The sequence below is a fragment of the Aquarana catesbeiana genome, linkage group LG05 (assembly GCF_042186555.1).
Source record: "Aquarana catesbeiana isolate 2022-GZ linkage group LG05, ASM4218655v1, whole genome shotgun sequence".
Classification (NCBI taxonomy): Eukaryota; Metazoa; Chordata; class Amphibia; order Anura; family Ranidae; genus Aquarana; species Aquarana catesbeiana.
In genome coordinates this window covers 251832618-251855986 of record NC_133328.1, presented here as the reverse complement: position 1 = coordinate 251855986, position 23369 = coordinate 251832618, and the positions used below count along the sequence as shown (strand labels likewise).

The 23369-nt window shown below is 40.9% G+C and overlaps 1 protein-coding gene across 1 annotated transcript in view; it reads left to right on the top strand.

Moving 5' to 3' along the window:
- TRIO (trio Rho guanine nucleotide exchange factor) overlaps positions 1–23369 on the top strand; it is a gene marked incomplete in the record, with an annotated part of 1361655 nt that overhangs the window by 736168 nt on the left and 602118 nt on the right. The window contains 1 exon segment of the mRNA XM_073630705.1: positions 18122–18191. Coding sequence (XP_073486806.1) covers positions 18122–18191 — 70 coding nt within the window.

The window sequence follows — 23369 nt, the reverse complement described above, 5'->3', positions numbered from 1 at the left end:
TTTAGTAGTCTGGGAATAAATATTTCCAAATGGGTGGAGTAAAACTCCACTGGTAGTCCATCGGATCCAGGGGCCTTAGCTTTAGGAAATTCCGCAATGGCTTTGCTGATTTCATCAGCCGTCAATGGGGCTTCTAGGGTCTCAATTTGGGCTTCCGTTAGGCGGGGCATAGAGCTATCATCTAAGAATGCTTCCATTAAAGTATTATCGGTCGGGGCCTTGGAGGTATATAGTGTGGTAAAAAAGTCTCGAAACATTGTTATGACTTGGGCCGGTTCCGTCACTAGAGTACCGTCCGGGGAGTAAAGCGAGATCATGACTGGGGGTCTGTCTTCGCTATGCACAAGATAGGCTAGTAGTTTTCCTGCCCTTTCCCCTTGCTCAAATGTCCTTTGTTTTTGGAAAAAAAGTTTTCTTTTGGATTTTTCGTATAGGAGTTGGTCTGTGGCCCTGGAACACAGTTTGAGGTTGTTTGCCTTTTCTGGAGTGGGGTCTTCTGTAAATGCCTTTTCCGCTAAAAGCAGACTCTCAGTAGCAGCGGTAATAGCTGCTTCAGAGGAACGCTTTAATTTGTTAATATATGTTGTGAGTATCATACGGGCGTGTTTCTTAAACGTTTCCCAGACTATCTGAGGGGACGCAGATCCCTCATTGGTCTCAAAAAATTGTGTCCATTGCGAGGAGAGATCATCCTCCTCCGAAAAAAGGGTCAGCCAGAAGGGGTTTAGTCTCCAAGATATTGGTGGTCAGTTGTGGTGCAAGGAGAGTTTAACCCAATATGGACAATGGTCAGATAATGATCTAGGAGAGAAACCTGCATCAATTAGTCTGGGGAGAAGCGTTTTGGAGATTAATATTAGGTCAATCCGAGACATAGATTGGTGGGACGTGGAGAAGCATGAATATGCCCGAAATGAGGGGTTCCTGCATCTCCACGTGTCAACCAAATTAAAGTTTGTAAAAGTCTGGCAAATCTCGTTTGGTGCTGGGGGGCGTTAGATGAGGAGGAGCTAGTCATTCTATCTAATGTTGGATCTAAGACATTGTTAAAATCACCCAACCACATCGCTGGCACATTAGGGTGTAGGGCCATAAAATTAAACCCCTCTATTAAACTGGAGGACTGAAATGGTGGAGGCACGTAAAATGCCATTAATAAGATCATTTCACCATGTAGTTTTGCTTTTAAAAAGACATAACGACCTTGTGGATCTGATACAAAGCCATGGAGTTCAAACTGAGTGTGTTTGGCGATAAATATCGAAACTCCTCTAGAGTGTGAGGTGTGTACAGAATGGTATGTCCACCCCAACCAGGGGCGTTTAAGTGCTCTTTGAACTAAGCCCTCTGCGTGTGTCTCTACCAAAATCATCACGTCAGCTCTTTGCTGCTTAAGTAAAGCAAATACAGCCGACCGTTTAATTGGGTCTCTCACTCCACGCACATTCCACGTGAGAAATGTCAAGGCGGCCATGAGGTGAGGTATTTGGATTGTAAAACTCCATGACTTCTACCATCCACTAAATATTTTCTGGGAATCCGCATGGTCAAGTATACAATTGGACGTGTCTTTGCATCTTTATCATCCTGGTACCAAAGTAAAATTAGCATATTGAAGCAAATTGAGAGATTTCGTCTTACAATGTAATACCCATTACATCCCCCCTCCCTGCCCTGCACATTCCCCAACTGGTGCGGGCTTTTCCCTATAACTGCCAACATGGCATGTACATTGTCCAACCTGCAAGAAAAGTATGAAGAACATAAGAAAATAAAAAAAATTACTGGTGATGCCATCCTAGAGAGAGCGAACCTCATCTCCACGGCTGCAACAACTGCACATTGTATGTCTTCAAGTACTGTAAACCATCTTGGGTTGGGTACTTTATATAGTAGGGCAAAACTTTGCTGCATAACAAAACATAGTATAGAACTGAGCCCACGTTCTGTAGTGAGCCCATTAGCTAGTTACTTTCCTCCGCCGGAAAAAAATAGCTGTAATAAGTGTAAGAACCAACTTTTCATCTAGACATACTTTTTGTGGGTCTTAACACCCTACACATTTCCTTCCCAGTTATGCCGCCACAAAAAAAAAAAAAAAAAAAAAAAGGGGGGGGGGGGGGGGGCAATATATAAGCTTGACTGTCCCAGTTCACACCGACATCCATCCAAGTGTCACACATACACAGAAGGCCTTGTCGACATCAGATGTGCATAGGTTGTGTACACCAAGTTTTACCGCTCAGGGGTAAGCATCACAGAGAGCAATGTCTATATGCAGTCTATTGTCCCGTCCTGCTGACAAGAGTTAGTCTGAGTCATCTGCCAAATCAGGATGAGCAAAAAAGCATAATAATAAAATAATAAAAGAAAAACATGGAAGATTGAGCATGGTATTTAGAAGTTGGAACACTTATCTCTGTGCATCTCTTCGCTCCAGCCACGCAATGGCCGCCTCAGGATCCTCAAAGAAGTGTGCTCTGTCATCTCCTTCCACTCGCAGGCGGGCAGGGAAAAGCACTGCATATTTGATATTTTTAATGCGTAGCTTCCATGAATGTTTTACGCTTTCTTTGTACCTCTGCAGAAAAATCTGGGAAGACGGCTACCATTTTGTTACCGAAGGGGATGTTGCCTTTTTCACAACTGAGGCGTAGTATGGCGTCTCTGTCCCTGTAATTAAGGAATTTGGCGATGAAGGTGCGAAGGGGTGCACCTACTGGTGGGGGTCTGCCCGACATGCGGTGTGTACGCTCCACTGCAAATGTAGGGGAGAATGCCGCTCTGCCATATGTGTCACACAATAGTGTTTCCAGGAACGCCGGGGGGTCCCTTACTTCCACTTCCTCTGGGAGGCCTATGAATCTGAGGTTGCACCTCCGAATTCTATTTTCAAGATCATCCTGCTTTTGTAGGAGCTGATTCACCTGCGCCTGCATGGCCTCATTAGAATGTTGAAGAGGGGGGAGGGAGTCCTCCACCATGCTGATTCTAGTTTCAGTTTCAGTGACCCTCTCCCTGAGTTTTTGGAAGTTCTGCCTCACTAGTGAGATATCCACTTTAACTTCCTCTATTCTGGCTGTGAGGGTGGATTGACGCGCAGCAATAGCTTCTTGACAAGAAGTGATCGCTTCCAGTACCTTAACGGTGTCTGCATTTGCGGCCGTCTCCTCTCTCCTCGTGGCTCCGCCATCTTTGGTGAGTCCCGCTCCTGACGGCGATACTGATCGAGCTTAGCGGTCGCGGTGGCCGTTTTCTTTGGCGGCGACATGGTGCTAGCGATTGCCCGGTGTAGGGTGATACTTTTGAGGCGTCTAGAGGCAGGAATAACGGCAGGATATGCAGAAAAGGATCTGTGTCCGGCGGAGCTCAGCGTCTCAGTGTCCTATTCCATGCCGCTCCAGGCCACGCCCCCCACAAGAGCTATTTATAAGTCGGACTCTGTCATCTCCCCCCATACGCCCCTGTGGGGCAATCCCATGCTATCACACCTCTATGGGCTTCCGGAGTCTCAGTTGTGGGCGGCCAAGGGGATAGTCACTATTAAACATATTTATACTGATGGGTCCTTCTCCTCCTTTTAGACACTAAGAGCTAAACATATGATATCCCTGCCTCCATGAAGTTCAGATACCGTATATACTCGAGTATAGGTCGACTCGAATATAAGCCGAGGCACCTAATTTTACCACAAAAAACTGGGAAAACATATTGACTCGAGTATAAGCTGAGGGTGGGAAAATGCAGCAGCTACTGGGTAAATAATGCCCATCTGCAGCCTCACTGTGCCCATTTGCAGTCTAATTTTACCCATCTGTAGTGTCACTGTGCCCATCTGCAGCCGTACCTTCCATTGGTAGAACAGCGTGTGTAACAGCGTGTGTCTCCCACTGTGTATGCAGTCTGTTCCGCTGTCCATTGAAAGAAAGCCCCGCCGCCTCCTCGTCTGTGCTAGAGGAACACTGATACAATGCTGGGAAACTGTATCAGCGTTCCGTCTATCAGAGACGAGGAGGAGGTGGGGCTCTCTGACAGCGGAACAAACTGCATACACAGCGGGAGACACGCTGTTTTACTAATGGAAGTTACGGCTCACTCGAGTATAAGCCGAGGGGGGGTTTTTCAGCCAAAAAAATGGGCTGAAAAACTTGGCTTATACTCGAGTATATACGGTACTATCAACTCAGGCATGTGACACAAGCCCAGTCCCCTGACCCTTCAGACTGATGCAGTTGAACGACTGCTCATTGCTAAAGTCATGGCCAAACCCCTGTCCTCCCTCTACTTTTACCTCTCCATTGCATACATGACATCCCTGACTAAGGTGTTTAATAAGTGGAGGACTGACATCCCAGAGCTGACAGACGAAAGTTGGGAGGATATAGTGTCTGACTATACCACAAAAATTATTTCAGCAAGGGACCGCTTCATCCAAACTAAGTTCTTACACAGGGCATATTATACCCCCTGTGAAATTGGCCAGCATATATCCAGGAACGAGTGCTCTCTGCTCCAGATGTGGTTTATGTCTCGGTACTTTTTTCCACATGGTATGGTCGTGCCCTGTGCTGCGTCCATACTGGGAAGGCGTGCTGGGTGTTCTGGCTTGTTGAACAAAATTTATTTGAAAATAATATTTATTTGAAAACCCCACCCCCTGGTTTTCAAATAAATTTTGTTCAACAAGCCGTGTAGTCATGCTCTTTGAAAAAGTCTTCCTGACGAAACTAGTCAGAGCACGATACCACGGCAACCGTTATCACGTGAGGACGCAGTGTGCTTCTAGCCTGAAGCTTCAGACACGAGAGGGAGGAAGTGCAGATCAGCTGTGCCTGGTTGACACGCAGTGCGCTCCATGCTTGTAGTTGTATACTAGTGGAATGAAGGACTGATCAGCTGTGAGTGTGTAACATCCATCCAGTCTGCAACCAGTACCCTTGTGCTTTGAGAGAAGCAGTTTGAGTTTTCCACTATTACCAACCAACTGAAAGCTAGAAGGCTATCCTTTGTAAGGAACTGCGCCCACTGATTTTTACAGTGTGTTTACTTTATTAGTTTTTTTTTTCTCTTATTTGTGACTTACAATAAATTATCAAAACGGTACTGGACTATTCGGGGTCTCTTTTTTACATGTGGACATTGTTGCTGTTATCTGATCATCAACCCTGGAGGACTTCGGGAGTAAACAGAGAGAGGATTTGATCCAAGGCTTGTTAACCTCCTGGCTCCGGTGAATTTGAACCCCTATGGGGTGTGTGCAGCACAAGGTGTCCCAATAGATGGTGAAAGGTGCACTCATCAGATCTACTATTCATATAAGGGAATCCAGACCGAGCTCCAACCGCTGTGTCTTTGTTGGAATTTACCTGCCTGCATGTGTTTTGCTTGCATTTACAAAGACTTTGTTTTATCAGTCAGCATTGAGGACTGAAAATAGCGCTGCTTTGATGGGTTAATTGCTGTTTCATATAGTACATTCATTCATCCATATTTCTATTAGACATTATCATTAACTTGGGTGAATAACTTCTAGCTGTAACTATATTGTCAACTCAGACCTTGTGACTTAATGTATGCACCTGATGTCCATGTACTGTGTCATTGTCACCTTTCATATTTTTAAATAAAAAAACATTTACTGTCAAAAAAAATACCAAACATGTTCTACTTACCTGATCTGTGCTGTGGTTTTGCACAGAGCAACCCAGATCCTCCTCTTCGGTGCTCCTGGCCCCTCCCCCCTGCCGAGTGCCCCCTGAGCAAGCAGCTTGCTATGGGGGAAGCTGACCTGCAGCTCTGTGTGTCCATTCAGACATGGAGCCGTGGCTAGGCCCTACCCCCTCTCTCTCCTCATTGGGTCACTGACTTTGAAATCAGTGGGAGCAAATGGTGCTGCTGTCTCGGCCAATGAGGAGGTAGAGTCCCGGGCACCAAGTCTCTCCTGCAACATTGCTGGATAGATATGGGCTCAGGTAAGTATTATTGGGGCTGGGGGGAGCTGCTGCACTCAAAAGGTTTTTTTATCTTAATGCATACAATGCATTAAGATAAAAAAAAATAAAACTTTTGCTTTTTAGAACCACTTTATGCAGAGATTGCAAACTGTTTTGACTTTATAACCACTTTAAAGTGTTGCCTGCTGATAACTCTGAGTACCACAATCGTTAACTGTTTTGTAGGTACAAGCAGTCTTGAGACCACACACATCTGGCATCTATTTACTCAACACAACCACATCTTATTTTGTTCAAACGTTTTTGTATTTTTCCCTAAAAATATTGATAAACAGTTGAGCAAATATTATGCAACATAAAACTACCTTCTTTTTACTCTACATGGTTTCTGTTTTAAAAAAAAATATATATATGGGTGTTTTAAACAATTTGCTAGGCAAAAACATCGATTTTAGCATGTGCTCCATAGGGGAAACTGTTCATGGTAAAAGATGGAAGAAAAAAAAATATTGTTACTGTATACTGTAGGTTATGTCTGTAATTTATTAATACATATGACATGTCTATAATTTATTAATGCAGATTTTTAAAAGTGCCTTAAAGCGGAACTTTACCCATAACAACAGAAAAAATTTTCTTTAGCAAGGAACATAAATTCCACATTAATAATTATGTTACCAAAACTAGTGTGTGCTGTAAATTACCCCCAGCGATGCTCCCGTTTATTCTTGCTGGAGGCTACCATTTTGATGACGCCCAGAGTCCCTGAACAGCAGTAAATCCGAAATCAGAAATAAACTCATCGATTTAATTGTTTCAAGAAATTGTTACATGTGCAGCACTGAGGCAGATGCTGATCAAATGGAAGCAGCTTCCTTAGCTGTAAAGTATAGAAGGGTTTTAAGGCTGTCAGCAGATCAGCCTTAACAAACTTGGCAATGCCTAAAAATACCTAGAGAGGGCAGCTGAGCATGTTCAGAGCAGGGTGAGACAAAAAGGGCCAGTCTATAGTGATCTAGTGGGACTTAATTTTTTTGACTAAAGTTCTACTTTAAAGGCAAAAACTGCAGTAAGAAAAACTATGTTTCTGATAAAGTAGGGGGGATTTTTTTTGCTGTTTATAATGTACTCTCCTATTTTGTTTAGCCACTTCCTGCAAAACGATGTACCTGTACGTCACTTTGAGGAAGTGGTTGTGACGGGGTGAAGCCTGCAGCTGCAGGCTTCATGCCGATACCGTTTTTTTAGAGCTGGTGGTCACCTTTCTGGTAATAACAATTGATGCGACTCAGCAGCCGCTCGGCTGTTATCACGAGCAGCGTGAGGGGACGTTGTTGTCCCCCCTCCTGCCGCTCCGCCTGGGTCTCCTGTCCCACCCGGAGACCCGAGCGACCAGCTGGCATGTCTGCCAGCTGGCCAGAGCCCCAAACAAAGCCAGTCTCCAATGTAGTAATCTGGAAGCACCGATTTTGGTGTTTTGACCCCAGATCCCTCCATAAAGAGTACATGTCACCGCCTTTTACTGTCACAAGGGATGTTTACATTTCTTGTGAAAGCAATAAAAGTGATCACATTTTTATTTTTTTTTTTTAAAGAGACAGTGTGAAATGAATTAGGAAATTTTTTTTTTTTTTTTTTAAGTGCCCCTGTTCCCGCATGCTCGCGCACCAAAGAAAGCGCATATGTAAGTCGCGCACGCAAATGTAAACAGTGTTCAAATCACACATGAGGTTTCACCGCGATCATCAGAGCAAGAGCAATGATTCTAGCAAAAGACCTCCTCTGTAACCAAAAATTGGTAACCATTAAAATTTTTTAAAACGTCGCCTATGGAGATTTTTAAGTACCATAGTTTGTCGCCATTCCACGATTGAGCACAATTTAAAACTGTAACATGTTGGTTATCTGTTTACTTGGCATAACATCATCTTTCACAATATACAAAAAAATTGGGCAAACTTTACTGGTTAGTTTTTTTTAATATTCAGTGAAGTGTATTTTTTTCAAAAAAATTGCATTTGAAAGACTGCTGCGCAAATACCGTGTGACATAAATCATTGCAACAACTGCCATTTTATTCTCCAGAGTATTTGCTAAATATGTATATATATATATATATATATATATATATATATATATATATATGTATATATATATATATATATATATATATATGTATGTGTGTGTATATATATATATATATGTGTGTGTGTATATAATATAATATGTGTGTGTGTGTATACATATAATGTGTGTTTTGGGGTTTTACGTCATTTTTAATAACAAGTGTCAAAAATAGGCTTGGTCCAGAAGTGGTTAACTAATTTTGTAATTGTGTGATGAGACTTACTATTAGTTCCATACCTATTTTACATATGCTGGTTATTTAATGTATAATATAACATTGCAATAATAATGTGCGCTGTACATTATATTGTTAGTTATGGAATGCAGAAAATGTTGACTTCAATATGAAAAAAATCTACGTGTTAAAAAAAGATAAACTGAGTGTATTCAAAAAGAGAGTAAGTGCAGCGCAATAAATAAAGTCCCCAATGGTCAATACAGGCAGGTCCACATAACACTTTCAATGGCCAGAGAGAAGAAAATATTGCTTGCAGTTTTTAATTGCGCTTACCAGAGAACGTGGACCTCTGCAGAGCAGGAGTCAAACTCACGTGTATCCCCTAGGGGATGGTGATCTCCTTGATGTTGTCCCTGGAAAGGAACACAGCAGTCAGAAGATTCCAGTATCCAAAGGAATGAGCCAGTCTTCTAGCAGAAAGAACCCCCAGGGATATAAGCATCAGAATCCCGGTGTCCCCACGGACAACTCCAAGGTGTCAAATGTAAAAAAAAGGGAGGCGTACTATCTAAGAGTAATCCATTTATTGCAGAAAGAAACAGTCACTGGTATAAAAACAGGCGCTCACAAGCGCTGTAGCTTAAGAGATTTAAAAATTCGGACTGCAATGCAATGCAGTGCCGACACACATAGTATAGCAGCGGGTGACGTCCTTGTTGTAGCTCCGCCCCCCCGTACACGGCGTTACGTCCTATTGGACTTCGTCAGCGAAGGGTGGAGCCTGACAATCACCCGGCATCTTTTATAATGAACGGATGGTGTCTCATTGGGCTAAGGAACACACGGAAGTAAAAAGCTTCCTTAGTAACCGGACCCTAGCAACAACTTGTCCAATATGCAAAATCAATGAGACCCTGTGTAAAACCTGAGTGGCGGAACTGGAAATCGAATTTTGGACTTCCTTTTGTGTAGACACAAAACACCTTACCACAAAGGGACACAGTACGGCCACATTATAAAAATTCCACTAAATATCCCAAAAAGGGTAAATTAATTAAATTAAATGGAATAACATACTGTACTAAAAATAACAATAACAGAAGTGGTCTCCCGCTGCCATCTCTGTGTGTATTAAAAACAGACGTATGAAAGGAATCTTAAATATAAAAAAAAAAAAAAAGTAAATGAATTCTCCATCTAAATTTGACTCATATGCAACTATTTATTCGATATAAAACAGTTTAAATCGAATTCTACATTTAACCCCTTAGGGTTCATAACCTGAGTCTCATGAATCCACATGGATTCACACTGGCTCAATTGCCTAATGTAGTTGCCCCCCCCCCTCCAATGTGGATTTATTTTTTCCTTGTCAAAAGAAGTTTATTGAGTATACAATGTTATAAAGATACATAAAGTAAGTTTACAAGGATCTATAAAGTAAGCTCATTGTTTTACAGTAGGGTTTATATAGGTAAATATCATGAAATTTCAAATATTAAACATTGGGTTCAAATAAACCTAAATTAAAGATATATATAATTTCCTTAGTTACTTTTGTAGGTATTTAAATGATTTATACCTACTATACATATTGTTTACAAGTAGAGTGTATATAGGTCAAATAAATTCTGATAATGAGCTTTAATCGTAAGGTGGAGAAAAGGAAAGAGAAAGAAGAAAAAGGGTTGAAAGGTAGAGGTATGGTCCACAAGGTTGTCCCGCTCGTCAGTTTATTATTCTTTTTCGTTCTCTTTGAAGCCTTAGAATGGGTGTCTCTGTAAGTCATTTAATCTGTTACCATGGCAACAGGACAGAGTCATTGAAGTTTGACAGGAACTGTTGTTTTATCCAAGGATGCCAAAGTTTTTCAAATTTTGGAATTTGATTTTGATCGATGGCTACCATCTTAGCATGGGACATTGTATTATTCATTCTGTGAATTGTTTATGCTTGTACCAATGTAGGAGATTTCCATGCCTTGGCCACTGTTTGTTTTGCAGCCGTTATTAGTTGGATCATTAGTTTGAATTGAGAGAGTGTTAACCATTCCGGTTTTAGATTAAGTAAAGTTAAATATGGATCTGGTTGTATTATTTTTTTAAATATTTTAGATGCAATCACGAAGACTTCCTTCCAGAAGGTTTGGATTACTGGGCACGTCCACCATATGTGTAAATATGTGCCTATTTCTGGGCATCCTCGAAAACAAAGAGCTGAGGTATTAGGTGAATATTTTGCCACTCTAGCGGGTACAAGGTACCAGCGAGTTAGGACTTTATAATTTGTCTCCAGTGCTAAGATGTTGGGTGAAGATGACTTAGATGTGAGCCATATGTTAGACCAGTCCGTGTCTTCTAAAGTTCGTCCCAGGTCCTCCTCCCACCTCTGAACGTAAGAGGGTCTATTAAGATTTGCTACTCCATATAATTGATTATAAAGTGATGAAATTGTACCTTTAGCAAATGGATCTTTTGTACAGATTGATTCAAAAATGGATAATTGGGATAATGGTGTATCCCCCTTTAGGAATGGTGTATAGAAATTTTTGATTTGGAGATATCTAAATATCTCAGAGTTTGGTAGATCATATTTTTCTCTAAGCGATGGGAATGAAAGGAATGATTTAGATGCTATGAAGTCATTTAGTGTCTGAATGCCTGATGTTGTCCAAGCTTTAAAAGAATTTGGGTAGATCCATGCCGGATAAAAGGCCGGATTTCTGATAAAAGAAAGGAGAGGATTGTGTGGAGATTGTAACTGATATTTGGTTTTTAGTTTATCCCAGAGAGATAAGAAGTGTTTAGTTATGGGATTATGAATTTTAAAGCGGTCTTTAGGATCAAGCCATAATAAATTTGATATTAATAGAGGGTCATTTTCTGAAGCCTCTATAAATACCCATAATGGGATTTCCTGTTTTGCCATGGTATTTGGACAGACTGGCCAAATGTGCTGCTCTGTAGTAGTTAGTAAAATTAGGGTATCCCAGGCCTCCTTTATTTTTGGGAAGATGTAGTGTGTGTATAGGTATACGTGGTTTAGAAGAGCCCCATATAAACGAAGTTGCTCTTTTTTGTACTATTCTCAAAAAATAGGAAGGAATTGGAATAGGGAGGACTCTGAATAGATAAAGCAATTTGGGTAGAATAGTCATTTTGATTGCATTAATCTTCCCCATCCAGGATAAAGGAAGTTGCGACCATTGTTTTATTAGATTTGTGATCTGTCTTAATACAGGAGGATAATTGGTTGAGAATAAGTCAGAATGAGATGCTGTTAAATGAATTCCAAGATATGGGATTGATTTTTCTGCCCATGTGAATGGGAGTGCAGCCCTAGCCGGGATCAATTCCATGTTTGTGAGTGAAATATTAAGCACTAGGCATTTCTTAGGATTAATCATAAGGCCGGATAGGGCTGCAAATCCATCAAGAGCTGGTATTAAGTTAGGACCAGAGACCTGTGGTGATGATAGAAAAAGTAATATATCGTCTGCAAATATACATAATTTGTGTGTAATACCTCCTACTTCAATGCCAGTTATAGTTTGGTTTGTTCTGATGTATTGGGCCATGGGTTCGAGTATAAGGGCAAATAATAAGGGAGATAATGGGCAACCCTGTCGGGTACCTCTTTCGATATTAAAGGCTTCAGATTTGTATCCAGCATATTTTATATAGGCTTTGGGTTTATTATATAATGCTTTGATCCATGTTAAAAAGTGGGGTCCAAAACCCCATTTTTGTAATGAATATTGCATATATTGCCAGGATACTGTGTCAAATGCCCTCTTAATATCGAGAGATAGAAAACATAAAGGGATTTTCTGTTTTTTAGCAATATGTGCCAATAACACTGCCCTGCGTATATTATCGCCTGCCTGTCTATTTGGCATGAAGCCTACTTGATCTCTATGTATTAACTTTCCTATAATGCTATTGAGGCGTTTTGCTATTATTTTTGCTAATAATTTAATATCGAGGTTTAACAGAGAGATAGGCCGATAATTCACACAGGAAGTATCATCAGAAAGGGGTTTTGGGATCATACAAACAATTGCCATTAGTGTTTCTTGCCGAAAAGAATGTCCATCTAGAAGTTTGTTAAAAGTTTTAGTGAGAATGGGAGAGAGTATTTCTGAGAATGTTTTATAGTATAAAGTCGAGTAGCCGTCTGGGCCTGGTCTTTTGTTAAGTTTTAGGACTTTTATGGCGTTAGCAACTTCATCTATAGTTATAGGCTCATCCAAACTGCTTTTTTGATTCTGAGATAACTCAGGTAATGTTATTTTTGAGAAGAAGTATTCAGCCTCTGTAGGATTAAATTAATTGTTTGTCTTGTATAAAGTTGCGAGATGTGAGTGAAATTTATGGACTATTTTAACTGGATTACAAGTGTAAACATTTTTTGATATTTTCAAACGTATTGGTTTGAAAGATTTGTTAGTTGAATTTAATGCCTGAGCCAAATATGTACCTGGTTTGTTTGTATTCATGTAGAAATTGTGTTTGGAGCGTTTGAGGGATTTATCAACTGACTCAGTGAGAAATAGATCGTATTCCAATCTAGATTTTTCCAGATGAGATTTTGTACTCTGAGATGGATTATCTTGAAATGATATGTAGGCTGCATTAAAATTGAGTTCTAGTTTTTTTGCTAGATTTTTGCGTTCCCGTTTAAATAGTGCCATTTGTCTTTGTATTGTACCACGCAAGACAGGCTTATGAGCTTCCCACAGTGTTATTGGGGAGATGTCTGTTGTATTATTAATTGATATGTATTCCTTTAAAGCTTGTTCAATGGCCATCTGATGTAGTGGGTGTTTGAGCATTATGTCTGGTAAGTACCACGTTGGGTCATGCGCTTTTGGTATGGCTGAGGCTATAGTAGTGTATACTGCATTATGGTCAGACCACGGAATCGGAATTATATCTGATGCAATAATTTCTGGTATCATTCCTATTGTTAGAAAAATATGATCTATTCTGGTGAAGGTTTGATGAGGGTGCGAGAAATAAGTGAATTTCTTTTTCATTGGGTTACTTTCTCTCCATGAATCTACCAGATTGTATTTGGAAAGAAGTTGAGAAAAAGGTAATCTAGAGGTTATTTTGGATGGTGTAAAAGGTGATTTATCTAGAAATGGGAGGAGGACCTGGTTCGAATCCCCACACATTATCACTGTTCCTATTTTGTGTGTATTAATCACTTGTAATATATGTGAGAGGAATGGTGTAGGTTGTTTGTTAGGAGCGTAGTAGGAAATCACCGTTATTGCTGTATCCATTATATAACCCATGAGTATCAGGTATTTACCTTCTGGGTCTTTAATTTCTGATGATAAGGTGAATGGTGTGGATCGGTGAAATGCAATTAGAGTTCCCCTTTGCTTGGCACAGGCAGAAGCCGTGTAAATTTGTTGATAAAAAGGAGAAATATATTTTGGAGTAGAATCTTTGGTGAAGTGTGTTTCTTGGAGGCATACTATGTGAGCCTTCTTGTTATGGAAAGTACGGAAGGCTTTGGTCCTTTTTTGAGGGACATTTATTCCCTGAACATTCAGGGAAAGTATATTCAGTGGTGCCATGGCAATAGATCAAATAGTTTTGACTTACTTTTTGTTATGCAGAGCTGACTGCGCAGATCAACCTGTGTGGACTGAAGAGATGAATAGATAGAAAAGAAACCAGTGAATTTTGGAGTAAAGAGTAAACAAAAAACATATGAGATTAGATGATACATTGTATAAATTATTTTTTGCAAGTAATCACAATTTACCCGTGAAAGAGAATAAATATCTCTCTCAGGGGAATAAGTGCCTTCGTCACACTCCCACATAATATGGTTGGGAGAATGAGGAGGGCTAATGGGGGTACACGGATCTTCCGCTTACAGGAGAGAAGTGCTATGTCAAAAGACATCAAAATGATGTTTCATTAATTGGAGTGCAGAATATAGTTTTTGTTGAAATTATTTATTCCAGGGTGGTTGTATATGGTTAGTCTTGCCCTAGGCTAAATAATTCAGTTAGAAAGGTACTGTTAATAACTTTGGTATTGATGAAGATAGTTTGAATTATTTTGGGATTTTAACCCTTTTAGAGTAAACAATTACATATTTTATTCATATGTAACTGTTTAGATATGTTAACTCATAAAATTGAGGTTGTATTGCTTCAGATTAGAATAAACAAAAACATAATTCTAGGAACTAGTTAGGTAATAATATATTTGTTTTAAGAAAAGAAAGAAAAAGCTTCCATTACTTCTGGATTATTGAACATATTTGTCCTAAAAAGTAATAAATCTATTATTATTACCTGATAATATATAACTGAACAAGAATTTCCTTATTTCACTTATATATTCTAAGGCTATATGAATCAGAAGTAATAAGAAATATAACTGGAATGTAACATGATCCCACACAGTGTGTGACTATCAGAATGCAGTTACATTCAGTTATAAATACAGTTTTTTTTATAGAGAACCATCTCTTAGTATAATAAATGAAGAGATATCAGGAATTAGGATGTCAGTCCATTGAATCTTCTTGGTCCATGGATGATGTGGCATAACGGCCTCTTTTGTGAGAATGATGATTCCCATTTTGTTCTGAAATTTTCTGGGTGCCGCCTGAAGGTGAAGATGATGCCATTTTTCTGCGTGTGGAAGTGTTGCTGCTTGTGGGTTCTGTCAGATTTAATTTTAAAAGGGTTTGTTGTAGTTCATCTGCTGATCTGCTTCTGTAAATTGTACCTTGGTAGTTAAATCTGACTGAAAAGGGGAAGCCCCATTGATACATAATGTTGTGGCGTTGCAGTTCCATTAGTTGGGGTTTCATGGATCGTCTTTTAGTAATAGTAAGTTGGGATAGGTCAGCAAAAATTTGATAATTGTGTCCATGAAAATTAAGTTCCTTTTTTTCTCTTGCAGCAATTAGTATTTGTTCTTTCGTTCTGTAATAATGAAATTTTGTGATTATATCACGTGAGGTTCCATCTTTCTTTTTGGCTGTGAGGGCTCTGTGTACTCTGTCCAGTTCTAAACGTTCAATAGGGATATCTGGCTTTAGTTCTTGTAATAGAGCAGTAATAGTAGATTGCAGGTCTGTCACAGTTTCAGGTATTCCCCTTATGCGCAAGTTTGAACGTCTGGCTCTATTTTCGTAATCTTCGAGCTTAGTTTGAAGTATTAAATTCTCTTTTTTTAATTGTTCCAATTCTGTTATATTTTCTTGGGTTGTAATTTCAATTTCATCTATTTTTATTTCTAAGGCTGCGGTGCGGTTTCCCAGCTCTCTTATTTCTTTGGTTAGGCTTTTTGTTATTTGGTCTGAGGTTTGTTTTAAAGCCTTATGAAGCATCTTTTCAAATTGTAATAATATTACTGGGGATACTGAGGAGGCTTGTGGAGAAGTTTGTGAGAGGATTTGTTCTGTATCTGACTCAAATGGAGAGTCTTGCTGTGACATTTTCTGTCTGTGAGAGCGCCCTGATGCTGTATCTTGTGAGGTGACTGGAGCTGCTTCAGCTGCAGTGAGTGCCTGTGAGCTCTTTGTGAGGTGATTTTTATTTCTGCCACGGTTTCCTCCCAGTACCATATTTCCTGCCCAAACTTTCACAGTTTGTTCCCTGGGGCAAAAAGGTTCAAATGGATACCTTTTCAGTCTGCAGGCTCCGCTTTGTCCTTCTCTTCTCTCCTCAGCGGTGTGGAGCTCTAACAATGCATGTCTGCTCCGCTAGGCTCCGCCTCCTGCCCCCATGGATTTACTTTTTCAATACCCCAAAATTTTAAACATGTCACTCCTTATATGCTCCTCCTCATAACCCTTCTGCAAGAAGCGGTTAGCTAAAAATTCAGCTTGGGAAAAGTAATCTAAGGGGAACAGTAAGAGAAAGAAAGACTTTACAGCTTCTGCCACTAATAAATATTATCAGATCAAACAATTTATAATGTGCAACACAGTAGGGGTCGTTTACATGTTGGAATGCGATTGCAGACTCCAGTACATAGGTAGGACTTCAAGACCTATGGGAGTCCGCATCGCCGAGCATGTGAACAACATTAAGAGAGGACTTATCACACACAATGTTTCTAAACATTTTAGGAGGTTTCATGATCGCAATCCTAGATGTTTAAAATTTTGGGGTATTGAAAAAGTGAATCCACATTGGAGGGGGCAACTACATTAGGCAATTGAGCCAGCGTGAATCCATGTGGATTCATGAGACTCAGGTTATGATCCCTAAGGGGTTAAATGTAGAATTCGACTTAAATTGTTTTATATCGAAAAAATTGCATATGCATATGAGTCAAATTTAGATGGGGAATTCATTTACTCATAAATTTTTTATTTTTTATTTATTTTTTTTTTTTAATTTAAGGTTCTTTTCATATGTCTGTTTTTAATACACACAGAGCAGCGGGAGACCACTTCCGTTATTGTTATTTTTATTTTTAGTACAGTATGTTTATTCCATTTAATTTAATTTATTTACCCTTTTTGGGATATTTAATGGAATTTTTATAATGTGGCCGTACTGTGTCCCTTTGTGGTAAGGTGTTTTGTGTCTACACAATAGGAAGTCCAAAATTCGATTTCCAGTTCCGCCACTCAGGTTTTACACAGGGTCTCATTGATTTTACATATTGGACGAGTTGTTGCTAGGGTCCGGTTACTAAGGAAGCTTTTTACTTCCGTGTGTTCCTTAGCCCAATGAGACACCGTCCGTTCATTATAAAAGATGCCGGGTGATTGTCAGGCTCCACCCCTCGCTGACAAAGTCCAATAGGACGTAACGCCGCGTACGGGGGGGCGGAGCTACAACACAGACGTCACCCGCTGCTATACTATGTGTGTCGGCATTGCTTTGCAGTCCGACTTTTTAAATCTCTATAAGCTACAGCGCTTGTGAGCGCCTGGATTAGGCCCCTTTCACACTGGGGCGGTGGGGGCGTCGGCGGTACAACAGCGCTATGTTTAGCGCTGATATAGCGTCGTTCTTGCAGCTGTATTCGGCCGCTAGCGGTGCGGTTTTAACCCCCGCTGGCGGCCGAAAAAGGGTTAAAATCGCTCGTACAGCGCGGCTATAGCCGCGGTATTGCCGCGGTATAGCCGCGCTGTCCCATTGATTTAAATGGGCAGGAACGGTTTAGGAGTGGTGAATACACCGTTCCTTCACCACTCCAAAGAAGCGGTTTGCAGGACTTTTTTCACCGTCCTGCCAGCGCACCGCTTCAGTGTGAAAGCCCTTGGGCTTTCACACTGAACAAACAGCGGAGGCTGTTTAGGGGCGGTTTGCAGGCGGTATTTTTAGCGCAATACCGCCTGCAAACCGCCCCAGTGTGAAAGGGGTCTTACTCTTAGATAGTACTCCCTTTTTTACATTTGATACCTTGGAGTCGTCCGTGGGGACACCGGGATCCTGATGCTTATATCCCTGGGGGTTCTTTCTGCTGGAAGACTGGCTCATTCCTTTGGATACTAGGATCTTCTGACTGCTGTGTTCCTTTCCAGTGACAACATCAAGGAGATCACCATCCCCTAGGGGATACACGTGAGTTTGACCCCTGCTCTGCAGAGGTCCACGTTCTCTTGTAAGCGCAATTGAAAACTGCATGCAAGATTTTCTTCTCTCTGGCCTTTGAAAGTGTTATGTGGACCTGCCTGTATTGACCATTGGGGACTTTATTTATTGCGCTGCACTTACTCTCTTTTTCATTTTGGTTATTGTTTCAGGCATTTGTGATTACCTGTAGTGTTCAGCTTGCAATTGGGTCTGGGTACACATTTGTTTGCGCTGATTGTCATCTATACATTAAACTGAGTGTATTGTATACATTTTTTTTTTCTACAGTATTTTTCTAAAAGAACTTGAAAAATATGAACAGCTACCCGAAGATGTAGGACACTGCTTTGTGACATGGGTAAGTATCCAAATGTGTTTTTAAATATAACTGCCATATTCTATTATTTTTTTATTTTGAAAATTCTTTTACTGAAATTTGAACCTGCCTTTGGTCTTTGTGTCCTCTGGTCTTTGTGTCAGCTATAGTTACTGTTAAAGAATGCACAGATTGCTTTCATACACTTTCTCTTAGAAATGTATTTCATGTATATGCTAATTCATTTTTATGTAGTACAGTTCAGATGATAAGTAATAATTATTAATATTACATCCCCCCTGCCATATTACAATAATGCAGAGAATGATACTGACAAAGAACCCTCGCATCACAGGGTCGGATCCTGCAACCCGGCCCCATGCTGCAGGGAGCCTATGCGGCCCCCCTGTATGCCTGAATAGTGGAGCGGTATATGGGATCGAGCTCCCCGATCCTCAGCCGAACTGTAAATTGACAGTGCAGGAGCTCGGTCACACTGTGTTTACATTGAAAGTGAAAGCAAGGGATAGATGCCTCCCCCCTACAGTGCAATACCCGGCAGGGAGAGTGAAGGTACAGTGCTGCTGATTTTTAAAAAGGCTATGTATGTGTTTATATATGTGTCTGCATGTGTGTGTGTGTATACACAATATCCCACAAAAGTGAGTACACCCCTCACATTTTTGTAAATATTTTAGTATGTTTAGTCTTTTCATGTGACAACACTGAAGAAATGACACTTTGCTACAATGTAAAGTAGTGAGTGTACAGCTTGTATAACAGTGTAAATGTGCTGTCCCCTCAAAAAAACTCTACACGCATCCATTAATGTCTAAACCGCTGGCAACAAAAGTGAGTACACCCCTAAGTGAAAATGTCCAAATTGGGCCCAAAGTGTCAATATTTTGTGTGGCCACCATTATTTTCCAGCACCGCCTTAACCCTCCTGGGCATGGAGTTCACCAGAGCTTCACAGGTTGCCACTGGAGTCCTCTTCCATTCCTCCACGACGACATCATGGAGCTGGTGGATGTTAGAGACCTTTCGCTCTTCTACCTTCCGTTTGAGGATGCCCCACAGATACTCAATAGGGTTTAGGTCCAGAGACATGCTTGGCCAGTCGATCACCTTTACCCTCAGTTTCTTTAGCAAGGCAGTGGTCATCTTGGAGGTGTGTTTGGGGTCGTTATGTTGGAATACTGCCCTGCGGCCCAGTCTCTGAAGGGAGGGGTTCATGCTCTGCTTCAGTATGTCACAGTACACGTTGACATTAATAGTTCCCCCAATGAACTGTAGCTCCCCAGTGCTGGCAGCACTCATGCAGCCCCAGACCATGACACTCCCACCACCATGCATGACTGTAGGCAAGACACACTTGTCTTTGTACTCCCCACCTGGTTGCCGCCACACACGCTTGACACCATCTGAACCAAATAAGTTTGGTTTATACAGGACATTGTTCCAGTAATCCATGTCTTTAGTCTGCTTGTCTTCAGCAAACTGTTTGCAGGCTTTCTTGTGCATCATCTTTAGAAGAGGCTTCCTTCTGGAACAACAGCCATGCAGACCAATTTAATGCAGTGTGTGGCGTATGGTCTGAGCACTGAAAGGCTGATCCCCCCACCCCTTCAACCTTTACAGCAATGCTGGCAGCACTCATGTCTATTTCCCAAAGACAAACTCTGGATGTGACGCTGAGCATGTGCATTCAACTTCTTTGGTCGACTTTGGCGAGACCTGTTCTGAGTAGAACCTGTCCTGTTATACCGCTGTATTGTCTTGACCACTGTGCTGCAGCTCAGTTTCAGGGTCTTGGCAATTTTCTTATAGCCTAGGCCATCTTTATGTAGAACAAGTTCTTTTTTTCAGACCCTCAGAGAGTTCTTTGCCATGAGGTACCATGTTGAACTTCCAATGACCAGTATGAGAGAGTGAGAGCGATAACATCAAATTGCACACCTGCTCCCCATTCACACCTGAGACCTTGTAACACTAACGAGTCACATGACATCGAGGAGGGAAAATGGCTACTTGGGCCCAATTTGGACATTTTCACTTAGGGGTGTTATCACTTTTGCTGCCAGTGGTTTAGACATTAAAGGATGTGTGTTGAGTTATTTTAAGGGGACAGCAAATGTACACTACTATACAAGCTGTGCACTCATTACTTTATATTGTAGCAAAGTGTAATGTCTATAGTGTTGTCACATGAAAAGATAAAATATTTCCAAAAATGTGAGGGGTGTATTCACTTTTGTGAGATAGCGTGTGTGTGTGTCTATGTATTTATAAATACACTATATTGTCAAAAGTATTGGGGCACCTGCATTTACACGCACATGAACTTTAATGGCATCCCAGTCTTAGTCCATAGGGTTCAATATTGAGTTGGCCCACCCTTTGCAGCTATAACAGCTTCAACTCTTCTGGGAAGGCTGTCCACGAGGTTTAGGAGTGTGTCTATGGGATTGTTTGGCCATTCTTCCAGAAGTGCATTTGTAAGGTCAGGCACTGATGTGAACTAGAAGGCCTGGTGGCTCGCAGTCTCCACATTAATTCATCAGGTTAAGGTCAAGACTCTGTGCAGGCCAGTCAAGTTCCTCCACCTCAAACTCGCTCATTCATGTCTTTATGGACCTTGCTTTGTGTAATGGTCCAAATCATTTGGTGGGAGGAGGATTATGGTGTGGGGTTGTTTTTCAGGGGTTGGGCTTGGCCCCTTAGTTCCAGTGAACGGAACTCTTAAGGAGTGAGCATATCAAGACTTTTTGGACAATTTCATGCTCCCAACTTTGTGGGAACAGTTTAGGGATGGCCCCTTCCTGTTCCACCATGACTGCGCACCAGTGCACAACCAATGTCCATAAAGACATGGATGAGCGAGTTTGGGGTGGGGGAACTTGAATGACCTGACCTAAACCTGATAGAACACCTTTGGGATGAATAAGAGCGGAGGCTGTGAGCCATGACTTCTTGTTCAACATCAGTGCCTAACCTCACAAATGCGCTTCTAGAAGAATGGTCAAACTTTCCTATAGACACACTCCTAAAATTTGTGGACAGTCAAGAGTTGAAGCGGTTATAGCTGTAAAGGGTGGGCCGACGCAATATTGAACCCTACGGACTAAAGCTGGATACTCACTCTACAATTTTCTGTAGACTTTTTCCTTCACATTTACCAAAACCATATTATATGGGGTCAAATCTTAAGAGTTTCAATTTGTATGCAATCAGGCAGGCCCTTGCACTACATGGTTTTGGTAAATCTAAAGGAAATCAGACAACAAAGTTGTATAGTGTGTATGGGGTCTAAGACCGGGATGTTGTTAAACTTTGTGCATGTAAGGTGTGTGTGTGTATATATAATACGTAAGTAAGTTGTGCTCATAAGTTTACATACCCTGGTAGAATTTATTATTTCTTGGCCATTATTCAGGGAATATGAATAACACAAAAACTTTTTTTTCACTCATGGTTAGTGTTTGGCTGAAGTCATCTATTATCCATCAACTGTGTTTACTCTTTTTAAATCATAATGGCAACAGAAACTACCCAAATGACCCTGGTTAAAAGTTTCCATACCCCAGTTCTGTATACCGTGTATTGCCCCCTTTAACATCAATGACAGCTTGAAGTATTTTGTGGTATTTGTGGATGAGGCTCTTTATCCTCTCAGATGGTAAAGCTGCCCATTCCTCTGGGGAAAAAAGCCTCCAGTTCCTGTAAATTCTTGGGCGGTCTTGCATTAACTGCACGTTTGAGATCTCCCCAGTGTGGCTCAATGATATTGAGGTTTATGGTTGTGGCCAAAAAACTAAATTTTGGTCTCATCACTCCAAATGACTATGTGCCAGAAGGTTCGAGGCCTATCTATGTGCTGTTTGGCGTACTGTAAGCGGGATAATTTGTGGCATTTGTGTAGTAATTGCTTTCTTCTGGCGACTTGACCATGCAGCCCATCTTCAAGTGCTTCCTTATTGTGCATCTTGAAACGGCCACACCACATGTTTTCAGAGAGTCCTGTATTTCACCTGAAGTTATTTGTGGGTTTTTCTTTGTGTCTCGAACAATTTTCCTGGCAGTTGTGGCTGAAATTTTAGTTGGTCTACCTGACCATGGTTTCGTTTCAACAGAACCCCTCATTTTCCACTTCTTGATTAGAGTTTCAACACTGCTGATTGGCATTCTCAATTCCTTGGATATCTTTTTAAAAGCACTTTCCTGTTTTATACAGTTCCACTACCTTTTCCCACAGATCCTTTGACAATTCTTTTGCTTTCCCCATGACTCAGAATCCAGAAACGTCGGTGCAGCACTGGATGAAAGATGCAATGGTCTGTCAGGAGTCCAGAAACGCATTGACCTTTTATACACACACACTAATTACATATCACAGGTGAGGATGGATATCTTTAAAAGCCATTCAAATCCCTTTGTGTCCACTTGTGTGCATGTTACCAGGCCAAAATCACCAGGGTATGTAAACCTTTGATCAGGGTCATTTGGGTAGTTTCTGTTGCCATTATGATTTAAAAAGAGTAAACACAGTTGATGATAAATGGCTTCAGCCAAACACTAACCACGGGTGAAAGAAAAGTTTTTGTGTTATCATTCATATTCTCTGAATAATGGCCAAGAAATCATACATTCTGCCAGGGTATGTAAACTTATGAGCACAACTGTATGTATATATGTGTGTATATATTGGAATAAAGGGTCTATATTTTTTCTCATAGGTGTATCTTAAATGATACAGACAGGATATCAACCAAAAATCCATAAAAAACACATTATATAAATTGAGTTGCAATTCAGTGAGTAAAATAACTATTTGATCCCCAAGCAAAACATGTCTTGGTATGGAGAAACCCTTGCTGGCAAGCACAGAAGTAAGATGTTTCTTGTAGTTGGTTACCAGGTTTGCACACATCTCAGGAGGGATTTCCTTCCACTCTTCTCTAAATCCTTAAGGTTTCTTGACTGTCGCTTGGCAACTCGAAGCTTCAGCTCCCTCCATAAATTTTCTTTAGGATTAAAGTGGTTGTTAAGCCACTATCTCATCTTTATATCATCCCTTCTGTCAGATAAAAAGCTGCATCCTAGTGCCTCTGCTTTATAAAAAAGAAAAACCCAATTTCCACCTGTTTTAACAGTGTCTTTCAGCGATCACATGACCCCAGGCTCATGGCTCTCCCTGTGTGATATTTCCAGTGGGCAGGG